We start from the raw sequence: 17,152 nt of genomic DNA on the forward strand, positions 1-17,152 counted from the left end.
GTGTTTTGATATCAGAGAGAAAAACTTAGGGAACTAAAAGTTACGAGGGTAAACAGAGCGTCATAAATAATTGGAAAATGATGATGAACGAGGATTTTCTCTTGGACAATGACCAACAACGTTCTGGCCAATATGGCGGAAAAAAACTTGGTATTTACTAGTTTGCGAAAGATGGGCATTGAACGATATTATATTATCTTCGTATTATAATATTCGGGTCAATCGGAATAATTTTCAAAATTATTCTAATATCTTTAATTTTTAGTTAATCCAAGTTATTTACAAACTCGAAAAGAAGATGAAAGCATGGAAAGCTACGTAAAACGTATAAAGCAGTTTTTCAACTCCGTGCCAGTAGGCAAACGAGCTAGTGGCACGCGATGAAAAATGGCATGATAACGGATGACCAATATCTTCTCAATGGCTGGTGGATATCCATGAATCCAACTCGCACTCTACTCTTCCTTTCATGGGCAATACGAATCGGTCGATATTAAAGCGAAAAATCATACTACGTATCAACCATTAGATTTTCACAAAAAAAAAAAAAAATGTGACAATATAATAGCTTATTACAAATCACATATAAGAAATTTCATTATCTCGAATGCGTCATTCTATCACGCGAATCGTATCACTCGCTTTCATTTATCTACGTAATATATGTATTATCTAAATATAATATTATAATTTCTTAATCGAAAAACTTGTGGATGGAATCTTTCATTATTAAAAAGCAATATTAAGCTTCTAGTTTCTTACTCGAATGATCGTTTTGTCGTTAACAATTATTCGAAAATATATTTCACTTTACAATTTTATTGCTTTCTATACGTACATCGTGGTATACGTTTCGATTCTCCTTTCTTTGTAAAAATTATATTCGATAATCGATCAATCCTTCTCTATTACCGTTCATTTCTTTTATAACATACTTTTTATAACATTTATTTGTCGATGCAACTGATCATATCCTTAAAAAAACATGTACAAACGATAAACACACACATTGCCGATGAAATTCGAATACTAATTAATAATGTAATTATGTATTATTAAAAAAAACAAAAATGTAAAAGAAGCACGATACACAAAATTTAAGGTATATCGATTTCTCGATTGTATTGACGGGAGCCGGGTAATCAAGATGGAGTCAATAATCCATGATCCGTTCAGACTGGAAACCGGTCTATCCGACCGGTGTAATTGGGATCAGTGCTTATCTGTTGGCGCACACCGGGTTTCGACCCTCTTGCCAACATTGCCTCTCTTTGCCCCTCTAACGCCTTTACGCAATTCGTACATACCTACTTAGCGTAACAAATCCTCGAAGCGGTTTTAGGAATCGAACACGCGTTAACTAGCTACAATAATCCTTTTTAAATTAAACGTACTCACTTAATAATGCTTCGACAATTCAGTTAACTTTATCCCTTTATTCCTTACACAATGATTCGTATAATTCGAACGTAATTGTTCGAACGATCGATAAAGAAAAGTGTATTCGTATCTTATAAATATTTGATAATTTCTTTAAATTTATTTACTCGAAAACTCGAGAAAATTTCGATAACTTTGGATTAAAAAAGAAAAATTGAAAATATAAAAAGTATACAAAATAATTTCTTATGCGATAAACGATTCACGAATCGTTTAAGATAATCGAGTTAAATGATACATTTTATACGTATTTTAGAAAGAATATATGTGGTATATATAATTTTTTCGCTAATAAAATCATATATATTAGAAAGAAATATCTTGTATATACGTTAAGATATCGACTCGATCGTTCTGAAATTGAAATTTTATAATTTTAAGCAAAAATTTTACGTAAATTTTGGCAGAAAGTATCTCTAAGATTGCTAGGTATGTACTATATATCTATCTGTGCTCGTTACGGATGAAACGAACTTCGATAAACTTAATGGAAGGAGTTAAGACGATTTTGTTCTTTGAATCTTTAGAAACTCGAGGATCGGGAAAATACAAACGATGAAAATCTTAATTATTTTAATTATTTTAATAAAACGTAAGAAGGTTTTCAATTTTAAATAATAAATCAAATATTTGCGTGCAAAACAACAAACGTTATTACGAAGAACATAATTGATTCAAAAATGCAAAAATATAAAAATCGGAACAAAGATCTTTGATTTTTTTGAAAGAAAAGAAGAATGATTATAAAATAAACATTATTATTATTACTATATGTTTCTTTGGTATAAATTACCATTAGAATATTTTTCCTTCGATCCGAAAGAAAAATTGGAAAGATTTAATTGCAATTAAAATAACGAAAAAAATTTATTTTTAATTAATCAAAAATAAAAGTTGTTAAAAGAAATATTAGTAAAAAAAGAAGAGAGAGAATATGAAAATAATTCATTCATATTTACTTAATATTTACTTTACTCAACTTTTTTTTATCAATATTAAGAATAATTATTTGATTTTAAACTAAATTTTAATCGCAGGAATAAAAAGAAAATTTTTTAAATATAACGAATTTACTGGCTAAAAATATATTCATAGATTATTAAGATATGTGCGAATTAGTCGCATGAAAAAGAACTTTGTTTAACTTTGTTTGTTTGTAACCATGGGCTAAAAAGCTAAAGTTTATTCCACAATTATAATTGAGCGTGTATTCTTATCCATAGAAACACATAGGCATAAATTACGATGTATTTAATCGCACATATATTTCGAAGAATAGATGTTTATGTTGTACGCGATGCATTTTATTGGTCGGTGTCCATAGAGTGCAAATTCTTAGCAGTGTGTCGATACAGAACGTGGAGATTCACTCGGAGAACGTGAATCGTCCTGTGGTAGAAGCAATACGTCCTAGAGAAAGTTTACTTCGAAATTCGAGTGGATGATTGATTTTATCGAATCTTCCCACTCGATATGCTTAGTTTTAATAAATATCTCTCCACTTTCCGTTCCGATTTTCCTTTTTCAAACTTTTCATTCGGCCACGCCGTTTAAATGGAACGAAGGCGAATTTAAATAGATACGTGAAAAGAATCGGAGCTGAAAACTAAAAGAAAAGAATAAATGGAATTTAATTAAAAATTGTTGCATTCGAACAAGCGAAACAAATACGATAGTAAAAAAAAAATACTTTCGATTATTATTTTTTCTTATTTTTTTGATCGTTCAACGCGTTCAACTCGAAGATAGATATTTCAAGAATTTTCCGTCGATCGAATTAATCGAATACGTAATAATTTCGTAACGTGATAATATTAAATGGAAAAATGGATCGATATTCACAGGATATCGTACTATACAGGACGCTTTAGAAGACAACACCCTTGTGTTTCAGAGGGACCGAGCTTTACCGTGCCAATAACAAACGTGACGATCCCGATGGGCAGGGAAGCCGTGCTCACTTGCGTCGTTGCAAATCTTTCTATCTACAAGGTAAATTTTCCACTAACCATGTCTCTTAATCTCTCACACGTGTATCCTTTTTCGCCTTCCTTTTCATCTCCTCAAAATTACATTGCATGGTTAGATTCCGATGATCGAATGGAAATCACCTTCTACCATATTTTTATATCGCGTTCCTTTATTTTACGTAGATAATTCTCTACACGCACATTGGTACGCGTATGAATGGATAATCCGCTAATTTTGGACGATCCACTCGTAAGAATCGATTCTATTTGATAAGTTTTAGCTCGAAAGGTTTAAAGAAGAACGGAAAGCTACGGTTCTCGCATGAACGATCAACGAACATTGCGCGTGGAAAACTGGGGCGTAAGCAAATTTCATTAATTCGCGATCCAGTAATCGCGAAACGGTTACCGAAACGGAAAGTCGTTTGTACGAAATCAATTGGCAATATCGCAAAATTTCTCGCGAATTAAGGGATTTAACGATTATTTTTATTTTTCATATCGGTATGACACGAAAGAGAAGATGCGAAAGAGAAGAGTTTAAATAGGTAGAAAATTCACGGTATTTGTATTATGCGATTATATTTGGATAAATATTAATTCAATTTCTTGCTTAATTCCATTTTTCGACGAATAAGAATCTCTATTATTTAATATAGAATACATAGAGAAACGACGGTTTTGGAAGGGGGAAAGGATGTTAAGCCGTATAAACTTAAAATGAGTATAGCACAGCTCGAAACGAGCCTGCCTTCAGACACAAACTTGGGTTAACTTACGTCAGTTTGAGCCCAGATATTGCACAGTCACGGTTCATGGCCAGCAGATAAGACGTTTCTCGTCACTCTTGTACTACTTACGTTTTCTCCTCGGCTCGAACCTTCTCTTAAGTCGAGAAATTACAATTACAACCAAAGTTACGACGAATATCAACGTAATTCTTCGCATTTATTTATCATTATAATTTCGTTCGTTCAAAGATAGATAGATAGATAGATCTCGATACAAGCAAATACAATACAATTGTTACTTTATCCTCGATAAATAACAATGTTTTTAAAAATTTTTATCACGTTAGAAACACGACGATGATTCGTGAAATTCTCCAACATTTGTCGCGTTATCTATAATTTCGCGCGACGATGTTAATGGAATAAGTTCATTTTCGAGAAGAATTCGCGAAGCATCGTGAAAGGGAGAAAGAGAGAATCTGGCGGAGATTTGCGATGCTTTAAAGAGCACACAGCACACGCCGAAACTTTACTACCCGCGGTGAACGCGTTTTCTCTTCTCACTGTATTCCTTCGTTCGCTCCTTCCTTCGCATTTTCACACCGTTCCATTCTCAACTCGACTGGGCTAACCTCGTACACGAACCGCTTGAAATAGGAAACGTATTTCTTCCGTGACAAGCGAAATTCATTTGGAAAAATATGAGCTAGATTCCCAGAAGGATTCTCAGATGTGCTAGAATGCACCGTTTAGCCTCTTTAAATTTTCTATATTTGCGATCAATAAATTTTTCATAATTATTTTTTCTATTCCATAACGCGGGAAAATGTTTCGACAACGTTTCAAAATTGACGGTTCGATATTTTTATCTTTTACGAAATTTCCGTATTGCAAGATAAAAGAAAAGAAAAATCGATACGAAGTTTTTTTATTCTATCTTATTTCGTTTTTCTGTTAATCTTAATATTTGTTCCTCGGAGAAAGACGAATCTTGTCTGTCGCAACAATGTCTGAAAATCATATCTGCCACTATAAACCAAATTGCGTATATTGTGGATAGGAGTTATTTATTCACGGGTTATTATGATGATAGAGTATTCAAATATCTGTTAAATAGCCGTTGGAAATTGGATTAAGAGCAAGTTTCTAATGCGGAAATTTACCCTTCTCTCTTTCCATCTTGACGTAAATATAATCACGAAAGGATTTTCACGTTACTCTACTATCGTTATATTAATACATCGAATCAACGTCTCTCCATATATTACGTCGCTACATACTAGATCGTTTTTGGAAATTCGCAAATCGTTCAACGTTCTTTTTTCTCCCTAAATTATTATCACAAATTTGAAGGAAATGAGGAGAAACGATCAGCTATTCATACCATGTATACGTACCATACATACTTTTTAAAAGAATTGTAATCGCGTAGATGAAAAAGTGAATATAGGCTCGTATTGGGATGTGAATGCGGATATGACGAAGAAAGGGAAATTAATATCGGCAGACGCGACAGAGGCCAAGTTGGAAAGGGCATAGGTGCGACGCGGCAGTTAAGAGGGTTTAGGGGCAAGCAGGATACCGACTAGTAGATGATGTAAGGGTTCTCTGTGTTGGTAACACGTGGATGTTAATCAGAATGGGATTTACATACGAGGCTCGCATTACTCGGTGTGCCGAGCACATGTACCGAGAGGAGAAGATAACGGGCACCGGAGAGAATGGGCCGCAAGAGTCGCGTGCAACCCTATATCTGTAATAACGTGCCACCTAAGCCATAATTATATATCGCATCTGGGATTATTGTCGCATTTGCACTTGAGCCTAGGGCAAATATCGATTTAACAATCACGTAATTGTGACAACCATTGATTTCGCATCCAGATTTCAATTCGTAACATAATCGAAATAACCCGAAATTATTCCAATTTGTTGTACATATTATATTAATAGATATCCTTGTTTTTTCGTCTTATTTATTTTTCTTACGAAAAAATTTGAACCAATTCGAACGTAAAAATGTAAATTCGATCTCGCTTAGCAAAATTATCGATTACGATGCCACTCCGATACACGATATACTTTTCGTCGTTATCGCAAAGAGTCTCGATTCGTCTTTACGATTTTTCCTAAATTATTATATTAAAAGAAATAAAATCGATACCGGTAGATCAAACGAGATTACGCAAAATCTTTTAATTCCTCTTCCAATGATAAATAATCCAACGTGTTGAATATATGTTTTCGATATAAATAAAGAATCGTCGAATCGGTATATTCAAAATAGAAGAAATATCGAAGGTTCTTTTTAAAAATCGATATCTATATTATATATAAAAGAATTTACGCAACGCAACATTTCGTTACAACGAAATGACGAGAATATGATTTAGTAGAAACATATTATTCTAATTCTTCGTTAAAATTTAACAAGGATTATTGCTTTTTGTTGAACGAGAATCACGTTACGTATGCATGATAAAACTTTATATCAAGTTTCCAACAAATTTGAAGCTTAATTTGTAATATTATGCGATACATACGTATCATACGTGATTTATACATATAGTATGTATAACTTGTTACTATTGCTTGCATAAACGCGTTCTACGCGTTACGTTAAAAATTATGTAATTATTTTCAAATAAATCAGACTTTCTTTATTTTCGTAATAAGTTTTTCTTTTTTCATTATTTAAGAATTTTCAAATTTACGATACGATGGTACGATTTAAAATATGTACACGGAGATCGATCGATTTAAATCGGATATTTCCGCGTATAAATGTTTTACTCTCGCTCTCGTTTTGACTTTTTATTATTACAAAATTTCATCCTTACGGATGTATTTGTCACGCGTACGTGCTTACTTGTAGTTTTTAATTTTTCGCTCAAAACTTTAATTTTTTTTCATAGATAAAAGCTTACGAAACACGATCAAAATTTCGATGAACGCGTTCTCTTCCGTACTGTATCTTTGGAAAATTCTAAATATATTTATAAAGAAATATATTTTATCGAAGAATAATGGATCGCAACGATAAATCGATATTTCCTAGAGACCAAATTCCAAGTTAAAAGAACATAGTTTTAGTCGATGCGGATAGAGGAAAGTACGAACGTAAGCTGGAAACGTAAGTTTTGATGGTGCTGTTAAAATCGAACGAGGTTTTATTCGCCAACCGTCACGTTAACTCTCTTTATGGGAGAAAGGAGACACGAATCGTACGAGCGTATTATTCGAATTCTACGATGGACAACGATTCGAGAACCGGTATCGTCGAGAAAATTACGCGAACAAGAAAGTCGCTATTAAAATATTCATCGGCCATAATGGAATGGTCACGCTAATTTAACTAGAGCGTATTTACTTTTTCCTTTCTTTCTTTATTCTTCTTTTCGTCCAATTCAAATTTCATTACGATCAAATTTTACGAAAATTTCTATCATGTACGTATTTATGTACGTATTTTTATCGTATCCGTTTATTACTTAAATATCGCGTTGTTCGCGATACGCGATACAATTTTTCCCGAGTTTAAATTGTTTAAAATCTCAAATTTTTTATCGCTTTAATAATACTACTATCAATTATACATTAAAGATAGACCTTATTTATTCCTAGATAAAAAAGAATTAGATTATCCTTCTTCTTTTCTTCGACTCGGTGTTCGTAAACTCGACGCCTCGTCTAAGATTCAGAGAAGTTTAAACTGTATCGAAATTTATCGGTATTACAGCCTGGAGCAATTTTTTTGTCTCTCTATTGTTCTTCTCGTCGACAAGATAATAGGAGTTGAAAAGACGGCGAAATGAGATCGGGATTCAACGTTCCCGTATCGTCCGATCCTTTCACGAAAGTAACGATCGTGCCAACCACGTTTACGGTTAATGTTCCGAGAAACGAATAATAAGACGATGACGTTTCGCTCGGAATTGATATCTTTTACGTTCGCTTTTCCATTTTTTCGACCATATTATTCTCTAGTCGTCATTCCCATCGATATCGAAACGTCTAAATCCTAACGTCTTATTTTTTAAAAATATAATTTTAAAAATTTAAATTGATAAAAAAGAAAGAAACCATCGTTCTTTTTGGGAAAACACTTAAAATAATCCGACAATATCCGATATATCATCTAATCGTACGAAAAAAAGTTTGTCTATTTTCATAAATTTGCTTCGAACGTCGAGAACTCGAGCAAATGAAATTTCCAAACTACCATCTCGTAAAAAATTAACGAGATATAAACGATAAGCAGTATACTTTAATACGAAATAAGGATTAAACCGTTCTACTTACCGGATCTTAATCGTTAAAAATAATCGTTTCTGGCACGACAAACATAAAGAAAGAAAGAAAGAAAGAAAAATTAAGAGTCTGTTAGACAACGGTTTGGCGGTCGTCCGACTTGTTATCTTTCCCACCATGGACAAAGTTTGGCCGATTGGACTCGTTTCACTTCACGGCTCGAACAGTTTTAACTTTGCCAAAAATATATCGATAATTGCAGCTAACAGCGTTCCACGTTACGTTAAGATTTATTTTCAAAAAATTTATCGATTTTGAATTTGACGGAACGTGTAAATAACGAATAAGTAAATTATTTTTCTTCGATAATAAAATAAGTTGTAAATTAATTAATAAAATCAATTCAAATAATTATATCACGAATAGAAATAATATTCGATCGTATTTAATATTTATCATTGATTTTTTATTATTCGATTACTAATCTGAGTTAACAGATTAACACAAACAATATATAGCAGACAATATATTGTTATCACGTCAGTATTATTATCGATATTTGCTCATCGATAATTAATCGATATTCTCCCGGTGATTGCGTTCATTTATTAGGATTTAGATTATTCCAAGATCACGAAGAATAAGTTAATCGCTATGTTTGTCTCCTATTTCGATGCAAATATTTCGTTCAACACGTTACGTTACGTTCGACGTTTTCTTTGTACGTTTTTTTTGTATGTTTTCTTTATCCAACCGGTGAAAAACTTGTATTTATTCTACTTAACTTCTATTTGTTTCTTTATTTCACAAAAGCATTGCAACTGACAACTATTTTAAACGCAGTTCCACTTTTTTGCATAAAATTTTCATAAAATTCAAAAGTTCTTTAACTTTAATTCATTTGCTGGAATTTAATTGCATTTAATGGGAAATAAATAATTTTAACGAGAATCTAATTTGTTTCGTTGCAACGATAAGATCGAAGAGTCGGAAAATATTTCGCAACGCGTTTCGTAATGAATCGGGAATTATATCGATATTCTCTATCAAACCTCTCTTTCCTCGTTTTTCAAAAAACGAGAATGATAATCGATAATTATAATATGTTTAAATCGTTGGAAACGCTTTCTTTCACGATGTCGTTTTTTACAAACAATTTACACATTTACTATGCTTAATATTGATGTAATTTGTTCTATGCTTAATTCGAAAGATGCGCTAAATTATATCACGCGTATTCACTTATGATACATTTTTCTTCTTCGCGCGACGTCATATTTTCTATCCATATATATACTACTATCCATATATATCCGTATACAGAACGTTGATAATAACGGAAACGTAGAACGTGAACATATGTCCTAAATATTAAAAAAAAAAAAAAAAAAAATAAGATCGTGTTTTAATTATAGTTTTAATTATAGTTGAACATTTTTTTATGATATTTTAATCAAACGAAGCATATTTCTCAGTGACTCTCAGTTAAAAAAAAAAAAATTCACACGCAGGTAGATTAAATATTCAGAATGTGGTGGTGCACGAGGAATTTAATTATCCGATAGTCGGTCGATCTATCCGTCTAACCCACGAAGAAATATACGTCTTCTTTCTACCGCGGTCGGGAGTCAAACCGGAAGTTATCCCTCCCTCCCATCCTCTGCTGTGGAAATAGTTTTTATTCACCGACTTCGTTTGTCGACTTATCATCCTAGCAGCACACCTACTACATACCGGCCAAATAAGAAAGTGTAACAGAATCGACTATGAGTTATATACGGAACATTTGTTACTTGGTGATGTAGGAAAAAGTAGGAAGAAGATAACGGGTGTAATGATATTTCAAATGTCGAAAATCCGGCTATATTTCTTACGAAATCTCAATCTTTCAATGTTTAGAATTAGCGTTTGCGAGAAAATCGTTTTCGTTCGAAACGACAAATTTTATAATTGTTGTCATTTCATCATCATCATTATCATCATCATCACCATCATCACGTCATGTCGAAACGTATTTAAAACCATCTTTCGTTAAAATTAATTTGAGATTAAATTTGCTCGCTCGAATTACATTTGATATAAAGGTAAATAATTTATAATGCGCAAAATAATTTGTTTCGTTATAATTGGATGATTAAAACTGATATAAGTATTTGATTTTTAACCATACGATTAACAATTAATTTCGATGAAATAATACAATTGTTATTATGCACTTTTGAATCGTTTTATCATCTCGAAGAAATAGTATTCAATTATGAAAAATTTTTCAAAAAGATAATATATTTATTTCTTTATGTACTTATCATAGAATAGAAAGATGTAATACGATATAAGCACGATATACGTGTATACGGTACGTATACATAGAAGTAAACGAATAAACGTGAATTGTAAATTGAGAAAAATCGCGTGAAAAGTTTCGTAATATAAAGGAAGAAGAAACTCTACGAAGAAAACTGTAAATCTATTATATTTCGTTTATCACGATGGATCTTGAACTTTTTTTATTAGACTAATAAATTAGATTAGAATAATCTAGATCTTAATTTCACATCTACGGATGAATATTTTTCGGATAAATATCGCGAGTAATAAATTATTGCATCGTATAATAAAGTTTAAATTTAAACGTTCTTCGATATCTATATTATTATATCTGTATTATTCGTTTCAAATTCTCGATCATTATCAGTTTGAATTTTCACATCGTATTAGAATATAATATCATAATTATTTCAATTGTAATAGCGCATTAAGCATAGGAGATTACTTTCGATTTTGATGAGAATTAATTTCATATCTCGAATCTCTGAAATTAGAATCGACAAGTCTGGTCGAATTCGAACGACCACACGTAGAAATTATTGTCAATCGTTGTAATCGAGTTATCTTTACGTTCGAATAAGCGTATCAAATTAGATTTTCTATCTTCTATCGAACGTTATCGATAACGAATAACGTTCATTTGAATTTTGCAATTTTGCGATCGTTAAAGATAGGAAAAATTAAACGTTTCGTTAATTTTAATTAAAAAAATGATATTAAACTTTTTATTTATTAAGTTCAATAAAACTCGTTAAAAGGAAATTATTTCAAATCACTGTAGTAAAGCGTTTTATCGTTGAAGAAGCAGCAAAATCGATCGTACAAAGAATGATTTTCTGATCACAAATTTAATTAAAAAGTTCCGTGAAACTGATAATTATTTCGAGTAACGAACTCGAAAAACAAAGAAAGCGATTAAAAAAGAAATAGTTTCGAGCCTTATAAAACGATTAAACGATTAATCGTGTTATTTACAATTTTTAACGCATCGATATTTTGAACGTTTCGTTTAATTTACATCTAAAAAAGAAAAGATACATAATGATTGTATTCTTTTACATTTTGTACAGAAACGTTTATAAAAACGTAATATAAATTTCATTTAAAAATATACTTTCTTCTATTTCCTTCTTATATATTTCGTATCGTTTAACATTGTCTCACGACATCATCAGTTTTCATCTATAAAAATACGCACGAATATTCTTATACATATACGAAGTTAAGAAAAGGTTAAAACTCGAGATTGACTCGGAATCTTGTTATTTTCTTTCGAAAACAAACTATCGATATTATAAAAAAAGATTAATTGGAAAAGCATTCGATCAGAAATAAATAACGACAAGGAAATGAAAAGTTTTCTCCACTCGCATAGTAGGATGATAGGAAAAGTTCAATTTTAGTGAAAAAATAATCCAATTTGTAACATTCGATCAAACTTGATCAAACTTTGTTATTTACTTCAATTTTATAATATTAATTCATTTTTATATAAATATATTTTTTTTTCTCGCGTTATTTATCATTATCATATTTGATAAATGAAAATAAACTATACTTCGAACTACAAAATTAATTTCACAAAATGAAAAATTATTTTTCTTTATTTTTGAAAAATAATTAAAAAAATAATCGTTAACTGATCGCAAAAGGAACATTCACAATTACATATTTCGTAATTTTTGTACGATATTATCGTTGTAAATAATGATATTAGTGGAAGAAGATATTTTATAAAAAAAAGATCTTGTAAGATCTTTAAAACAAAAGAAAATAAACTTGCGGAACATGGAAAATTAAATAACCCGGAGGAAATGAAATGTGATATCGTGCGCCAAACTGAACTAACATGTATATACGCAGTACGTACACATATCTAGGACAATAGACAAAACTGCTTCCATTATCAGCTTATCCATTTTACCGATTGTTTTTGAACCATTCGTTCATCACTTTATCAAATTACGTTTTCAATCTAAATAAATTTATTCTCATTTTCGTTTTGATTCACTCGTATCGTATCTTATTTTTGCACGTTACACAGGTAGTGTAATAATTCAATGAGAACGTAACATACCTGTTGGACCACGTTCAACATGATAATCACGTTACGTTTTGCTATCAATTTTTCGATATTTTCCAATATTTCCCGTCTCATAATAGTATAAATATAAGATATAATAAGATATTTCTTTTATTTCGACATACGACCAACGATTACATCAATTAAGCGATGTGATTCAACTCTTTCGTTTAAATTTTCGATGAATGATATCGATGCAGCAAAATAGCATTTTTTTAATATTTTTCAAAATCACGTCTTTCCATCATATTCCATATTTTGGAAATACTTCGATTGAATCTTTTTAAAATAATCTATTCTCGACAATTTTATAACGATAATTTAATTTACGTTATTAAATGATATAAAAATATCGTACAAAACGTAATTGTTGAATGTTTCCGTTTATAGCAAATATAAACGTTCTGTTACGAACAATTTTCAAATCAATCGTACATCGCGACATTTTGATCGTGATGACGCTTAAGCAATGTAGCATTTACATAAATGAATATATGCAATGAATTGCTATAAATTAAATTTTACTAACCTTTGCGTTAACGTCTAGGATACGAGTTTTATTATTATTATGAAAATGATTAATATACTCTCGCACACTTGCATAATCGCGAATAACTTAAAATATCGGAATAAAGAAGAAAAACGTTTTCTAAAAGAGAAATTATTTACGCGTACTTATGTTACACGCGTCAGTTTCTTTGTAACGATTGCCAAAAAAAAAAAAAAAAGAAAAATGGTACTGCTCTGTTCCCCGTTACAGTTACCACACGAGAAAAGATGACATTCGATTCATTTTCGTTCACACGTATCGTTATATTTCCAAGTCTTAACAATCATTTTTAATTTATAGATTGATTTTGAGGTAATTCATTCACGTATTCACGATTCCACAATTATTTCCACCGATATTCGACTAACAATTATTTTCATATTTTCATCATTCATTATTTTGATTCATATATATCGAAATAATTAACAAGAGAATAATATCGCGTGTTAAAAATATATTCTCATTATTACTAATAGAATTATGATTTTCTTTCAAGAATTCGTTGAAAAAGTTATGGGAAACAAAGCTTAAGATATTAAGATCCTTTGTCTTTCGCTACAAAAGAGAATAAGCAGACGTAGCAGAAATTACATAATAGGAATCGTGTAATGTCTGGAAAATCTTAGGGTATGAAACGCGTAGGATATGAATAGACGTGTAATTGTAAGAGAACGAATCGCGTAGTAACTAAATTCCAATGTCTCTATTCACTGTTCGATGGAATTTGAATTTTCTATGCATTTTTTCGTTCCCTCTCTGTTTTTTTTTTCTTTTTTTTTTTCTCCGTTTTAATGTAAGGAACTGGTGCTAGTCGACGAACAAAATGTTTAAACAAAAAAAAGAGAAAAAAATACGTACGCCCTCGTAAAATTGAAATGGTTCTAAAGAGAACGAACGCTTTAATTAGTCGAGAACGAGAATTTACAAAATGGGACGTGGTACATCCTGTTGGTTAAGCTTCTGTATTTTGAAGATATTATATATAGTGTGATATAAGTTCAAAGATATTTTTGTCATATATTTCTAAATATGAATGTATTTTACTATATTAATTAATTAATTCCATATTAAATTTTTTAAGAGACGTTGTAATTTACTCAAAGAGACAATTGAAAGTAATTTTTCGATAGAAAAGATAGAAATTATGTTAATTACTATACGTATATAAAGTTTATGAAATTTTAGAAATGTTAGATCAAAAACAAACGTTTAATTAAAAATATAATTTAACTATAACGTAATAATATGATAGCGAATATCAAGCAACATTGAATAAATGTTACGTATCTTGTTTTAAATTTAATAGAAAGATTTAATTATCGCTAAAAATACAATGTATTTTTATAATAATATACGCATATAAATTTTTAAAATTTTCTTAAATAATGAAAAATACTTTCCAACATCATCAATTCTGCATCCTATATCGATATTGAATTTCTTTATAAAAAGTCTGTCTTATTATTATATCGACGAGTGTTATTGATAATATAAAAAACAAAATAAATAATTATCTAGTAATAATTAACGAGTTAAAGAAAAGAATTTAGAAAAAAAAGGAAAATACTTACCAAAGTATATTTAGACCTAAAATAAAATAGGAAAAGATCATATATATATTTCATTCTCGGAATTAAGATTAACGATTGATAAAAACGAGGAAAAATAAATTTTATTAAATCGCGTCGATAGTATATAATATTTGTAAATGATACAACTTATATAAGTTGTATATATAGAAAGAAACTAAATTTCAAGGTGATTTGTACGAAGATATTGCGATGGACATTGAGGGAGACAAGGGACCAGTTACTAGAGAGAAATGATGTCTCTCATTCTCAAACGGCAACCATTTTATCCAGGCTCGTGGTCATACAGAACGTGGATGATTCGTGGGTGTGACGTTCAGTTAATTCAACGTGCACGATTGTTCGACGCTTGATTAAATACAACGAATGCATTACTATTGTTACTATTCGAACGTACAATGCTTTCAGAAATTCTCCCAATTCATCGAAACATGTATTGTACTCTTGACTAATATAATGGAAAAATAAAATAATTTCTCTTTATCCTTTGATATCATATTTTAAATACAATATGTAGATAATTACAATATAGTTTTATCGTTTTATAAAATTCGATCATTAATTTTATATACTATGATATAAAAATCAGATAATTATTTTATTAAATCAAAGTTTTCCCCATTGAAACGATCGTTTAAATAATCTATTAAAATCTCTCTCCCTTTCATTTTATATTATCTCACATATATAATACACACACACACAAATATATAAGTATTTACATTTAAATTAACAATTTAATGGAATTTAGTAATAAACTTGATTAATGAATATTAACACTCTGTGTGCGTATCTATATTCACTTTGTTTTATATTGACCGATTCAATTTTAAGATAAGTGTATTTCTTCCATTCTTAAAGAGAAGAAATTTCAAAATAAATAAATCCAAGTAACCAAGTAATTGGATAGGAAACACGAGAAAAATAAAAAACTAAGAAACGAGTAATGAGGTAAATAAACAAAAGAACGGAAAAATCGAAGAAAAAGTAGGATACATCCAGGAATGATTAAAGAAAGGATTTTCTGAAAAAAACGGGAGAATTTTCTCTCCGTAGAGGGAAATTTTTGCTGGCTGAATTCTTACTCTTAGTCGTGTTCTAATTATCCTGACTGCACGATAACGAAGACCGATAAATCAGGATTGGTCGTTGTTGTTGTTGTTGTATCGATCCTATATATGTTACCATTATTCAAACAGATGTGTTGTGGTTGAAAGAAAATTTATGCGAAAACGCATATATAGATAGATGAAAATGCTATAATAAATCGTTACAAACGTTTAAATATTTCAACGTAACAAACGTAATATAACAAATATTAAATGATCGAACAGATACATGTATTTAAACGTTTATTTGTAATATTATTGTTTTTAATCCGACTTTGCGTTACGTTCCGTCAATGTTAATTGCTACATATTTTGACGAACTTACATACGTAATATGTATATTATATTTTCTTGTTTCGTTTCAATTTTATTTATAAAATAATATTTTAAGAAAGAAATAAAATTCAAATCAAACTTCGTTGTATTCAAAATATAAATTTTGGATAAATTTTTTGGATACATTTTTATCTCGTATTTTCTTTTTCAGGTAGCATGGTTGCGTGTGGATACACAAACTATTCTAACGATAGCGAATCATGTGATAACAAAGAATCATAGAATCGGAGTAACGCATACCGAACGCAAGACATGGCATTTACATATACGCGATGTGACCGAATCCGATCGAGGTGCTTATATGTGCCAGATAAATACCGATCCGATGAAGAGTCAAACCGGTTATTTGGATGTCGTAGGTTGGTTGATCATTACGTTATATTTCTAATCTGCTAATCAATTTTCATCCACCTGAAAAATTTCACGTTGAATTAAAAATATATTTATAATTATTTTATTTGAAAATATCGACAAATATCTGTATTGTCCGTGTTAATGATATTTTACTATTATGTTATTATCATTTTGATTTATTTTATCTTTTTTTTCTTCGTTTACGTAATTACGTCTCAACGCGGCTGGATATTTTTAAGAGCGATCGAAAACAGATAAGCCGATGCTGTTTCGCTTTCGACTAATTTATGACACGGGTTGAATAGAAATTTTACGAATGGTATGGTTTTCCAACGGACAAACTCCAGACGACGCCTGCTCGCTCCAAGTGTTACGGAAATTAGATGTTGAAAGTTGAAAGTCCGTGCATCA

The 17,152-nt window shown here is 30.5% G+C and overlaps 1 protein-coding gene across 4 annotated transcripts in view; it reads left to right on the plus strand.

Annotated features, from left to right (window-relative positions):
• Positions 1–17,152, plus strand: part of LOC102677979 (neurotrimin-like) — a 178,438-nt gene that overhangs the window by 147,429 nt on the left and 13,857 nt on the right. For all 4 annotated transcript variants that reach the window (XR_421799.2, XM_031510551.1, XM_006615827.2 and 1 more), the window contains 2 exons: positions 3,335–3,432; positions 16,539–16,746. Coding sequence is in view for 3 of the 4 variants with exons in the window: in XM_031510551.1 (XP_031366411.1) it covers positions 3,335–3,432; positions 16,539–16,746 (306 nt within the window). In the remaining variant the exon portion in view is untranslated. The remainder of the gene's footprint in view (positions 1–3,334; positions 3,433–16,538; positions 16,747–17,152) is intronic.

This window comes from Apis dorsata, unplaced genomic scaffold (assembly GCF_000469605.1).
Source record: "Apis dorsata unplaced genomic scaffold, Apis dorsata 1.3 scaffold_238, whole genome shotgun sequence".
In the NCBI taxonomy this organism is placed as follows: Eukaryota; Metazoa; Arthropoda; class Insecta; order Hymenoptera; family Apidae; genus Apis; species Apis dorsata.